Source organism: Austrofundulus limnaeus, unplaced genomic scaffold, assembly GCF_001266775.1.
Source record: "Austrofundulus limnaeus strain Quisiro unplaced genomic scaffold, Austrofundulus_limnaeus-1.0 Scaffold462, whole genome shotgun sequence".
NCBI lineage: Eukaryota > Metazoa > Chordata > Actinopteri > Cyprinodontiformes > Rivulidae > Austrofundulus > Austrofundulus limnaeus.
The window spans coordinates 234,717-238,488 of NW_013952864.1; the positions used below are offsets into that span (position 1 = coordinate 234,717).

Below are 3,772 nucleotides of genomic sequence, written 5' to 3' on the forward strand. Positions count from 1 at the left end.
ATTTAGTTTAGTTTAGTTTAGTTTAGTTTAGTTTAGTTTAGTTTAGTTTAGTTTAGTTTAGTTCTCCAAACAACCAAAACCATACAGTTCAGTGTCACTAGATGTGGGTGAAAGAGTTGTTTGTCTCTGTGTTCCTGTGATGAACCTCCGACCTATCCAGAGAGATTGCAGGACACATTTTTATCTTTTAAAGCCCTGAACCTGCCAATTGATCACCGCCTGGTGGACTCAGTGGCAAGAGAGGCTGTCAGACCCGAGTCGGTAAACCCAAACAAACAGTGAGGGTGAACTGAGAATATGCAGTCTTTAACTTAGACTTCTGAGAGAACTTTATGAATGCCCTGGAGGAGGTTGGGGACGTGGAAACCCAGTGGGTCATGTTCAGGGCCTCTGATGCAGATGTTGTCCAGGAGTTGTGACCTGTGGTGGACACGAGGTTGTATAAACCATCAAGCTGAAAAAATGTCCAAGAAGACTTGTGGCAACTGACAGGCCTGAGATGGTTCAAGGAAATGTAGCTTCTATGGTAGCAAGAACTCAAGTACGGAAGGAGTTTTATGGGGCTGTGGAGAATGACTTTCTGTTGGACTAAAGGAGGTTCTGGAAAATCATTTGATGATTTATAAAAGGAAAGACCTGTCCCAGGCTGGTTTTTGTTTGGGGAACTGTTAACCTGTTGACAATGGAATGACTTTGTCCACCTTTGAGGAGACAAACACTGAGGACTCGGGGTTCCATTATCTTGGCAGATGTCAGTAGAGGATCAGATTCTCCCCGAGGTGCTGAAGGCTTTGTCTGGACTTTATGGATTGGACGTGGTTGACACATCTTTCCAGTGTTGCAAGGATCTGAACAACACCTGCAGACCATGTTGTCCTATAGGTGGACCAACCAAGGACGCTCTGACTGATTGTTGATTCATGGATATTAAATGAAACAACACAATATTAAACCTTTTTTTAAATCAAAAACCTGAATTTCAAACCATGTTTGGCATTCTTCAATAAAGTGGATCAAAAGTTCTTATTGTAATTTGCCTTTGAGACACATTTGGAGCAAATTCTCGGGTTTATGTTGTCTTTTTTTAAAAAACTTTTCCCAACTCCCCAATGACGAACCATTAAGGGGAACAAACAGATGACAATAATAATGACGACACTGGAGAGTAAACTGTCATTCAGTGTTGCTCTGAGATGTTTAATATTTAAAGCTGTCTTTCTCTGCGGCTTCTGAGAAGACAGACTTTGTCTTCCAGCATCAAGGGTTCATAATTAGCTTGTCTTGAGGAGGGTAGTCTAGTTTTTGTTAGAGAATGACACAGATGCTGATGCTTTGCAGTCTTTGCTTTCTTCTGTTTAAGCAGATAAATGGCAACTAACGTCTCTCTGGCTTTCTATCAGCAACAGCTCACCCTCCAGATCTTTGGCGTGCAGATCTTGGTTACAATTTTTCTGTGGGTCAATATGTTTCTGATTGTCACCTTTTTCAAAAAAGAATGCTTTCACTCCAGCGCTCGGTACATTTTATTCGCTGTGATGTTGCTGTCGGACAGCTTCATGCTGGTTATGTCAGATGTTCTGCTCGTCTTGAACTTTTTCCAGTTCTCCGTTCCTGTCTGGTTGTGCATCGTCATCTCTGTTGTCGCCCTTGTCTACGCTCACGTCACGCCTGTTACTCTGACGGCCATGACGCTGGAGCGCTACGTGGCCATTTGCCTGCCCCTGCGTCACGCCGAGCTGTGCTCCACGCGCAGGGTCATGCTCTTCATCCTGGTCATCCACGGCATCAGCTTTGCTCCCTGCGTCGTGGTCTTCTCCATGTTTTTCACCTCGGCCTCTCTCAGTTTCTACCAACAGAACATGTTGTGTTCCGTAGAGAGGTTCCTCTTTCAGACGTGGCAGCATCAGCTCAGGTCTGCTGTGAGTCAGATATACTTCCTGATCATGTGCATCATCATCGTTTTCTGTTACGAGAGGATCGTGAAAGTGGCCCGTGCTGCTTCTTTGGAGAATAAACAGTCAACTCTGAAGGGGCTCCGCACCGTCATCCTTCATGCTTTCCAGCTGCTACTCTGCCTCATCCAGCTGTGGTGTCCTTTCATCGAGGCTGCTTTGTTTCATGTTGATTTGAACATATACATGTCAGTCAGATACTTCAACTACATCATGTTCAGCCTCGCTCCGCGATGTCTGAGTCCTCTCATCTATGGACTCAGAGATGAGACGTTTTTTCTTGCACTGAAAAACTACACCTGCTTTAGTCTGAGTAAAGGAAACAACTATTGAATAAAATTGTTGAGTTAGATTTTGAATTTGTTTATAGTTTTTTTTAACTCATTAGATTGCACTGAGAAAAAGGGTTTGCATGAATATAAATTTGCAAATAATGTAATAATTATGCATTTGTTAGCTTATTTTTGTTTTTAAATGGAATGACTTTTGATTACAAAGCTGTTTATTATTTAAAAAGTTGCACAAAAACAGTGTATTTTTAACATTCAGACTGGTGTGAGCACATAAAACATTTCTTACGAGCCAAAAATATTAGAAAAATTAAATATTTACATCAAAATACATTCTTTGTGATCCTTATAATGTTTAATGTGCAAATTTAGAGAACGAAAATAAAAAAATATTTAAAAGTAATGAAATAAAATGATCTGCATCCACATTTGTTGTAATTTGTTCAGAATTTGTTGATAACTGTCAAGAAACAGATCAGATAATTACTTATGGCAGCAGCATCTCAGGTCTGCAGGAGTTTTATATTATTATTATTTTATTTATTTTGCTTAAGGACAGCCTTTAAAGAAAGTAGTTTTTATTTGAGGTATATAATTTTCAGAATCAGATATATCATCATTTTATCCCTAAAGTGTTTAATCTCAGGTGTCAGATGAGAACAGATGGTATCTCAGAAATATTTGGATTTGAAATCATTAACAGAATTTCCTCATTAATATTTACATTCCCCAATATTTTTATTCTGTCATCAGTATTTGTTTGATGTGAAATAATAAAAAGTAAAATCAAATCAAACATCATGCTTGAGTCTATATTAAAGCATATTCAGTGTATTTTTCTACACATTTGTTTCAGATTGTGGTTATTAATAAGAGATATGATGATGAATGAATAAATACAGCATTTCTCAAATATTAAAGCTCTCTTTTAGACTCCTACGTATAAACTGTGAATATATGGGGATGAGCATTTATTTATTAAGCTTTATTAAACCAGGCAAATCTCACTGAGATCACAGAGCTGTTTTAAGGGAGGCAATGCAACCTACAGTTGAAAACCCACAAACATGAAGAGAACATGCATTTATGTTGATTAACCTCATTAAACATTTTTCATTAAAAAATATTATTCATGTATTTTTTTGCTGTCTCAAACCGAGATTATACTAGTTAAAGGAGTCATTATTATTTCTAAGAGTAAAAAAAAAGGTTTAAGATAATGTTGAACAAAAACACGTGCATTTCAGAAAACATGGAAGCATTTTGTACTTTAGATTTTTATTGCTATTTTAAACAACCAGTGGAAAAAAACAATACATAGAATAATAATAACATATCACATTTCTGTCTTATCAGAAAACTAAAATCTGACAAGCTGCTGTCAGTATTTACGGTAGGTTTAATAAGCCGACATTTAATAATCCAAGAAACCTGAAGACTGATATAACTTAACAATCTTAAAGTGCTTTTTGGTCCTGTGTGTGTGCGTGTGTGCGTGTGTGTGTGTGTGTGTGTGTGTGTGTGTGTGTG

The 3,772-nt window shown here is 38.0% G+C and overlaps 1 protein-coding gene across 1 annotated transcript; it reads left to right on the forward strand.

Moving 5' to 3' along the window:
* The first annotated feature begins 1,292 nt into the window (after window positions 1-1,292).
* Window positions 1,293-2,285, forward strand: LOC106529722 (growth hormone secretagogue receptor type 1-like). The gene has a single exon (XM_014025211.1). The coding sequence runs from the start codon at window positions 1,368-1,370 to the stop codon at window positions 2,283-2,285; it is 918 nt and encodes a 305-aa protein (XP_013880665.1). The 5' UTR covers window positions 1,293-1,367.
* Window positions 2,286-3,772: the final 1,487 nt, after the last annotated feature.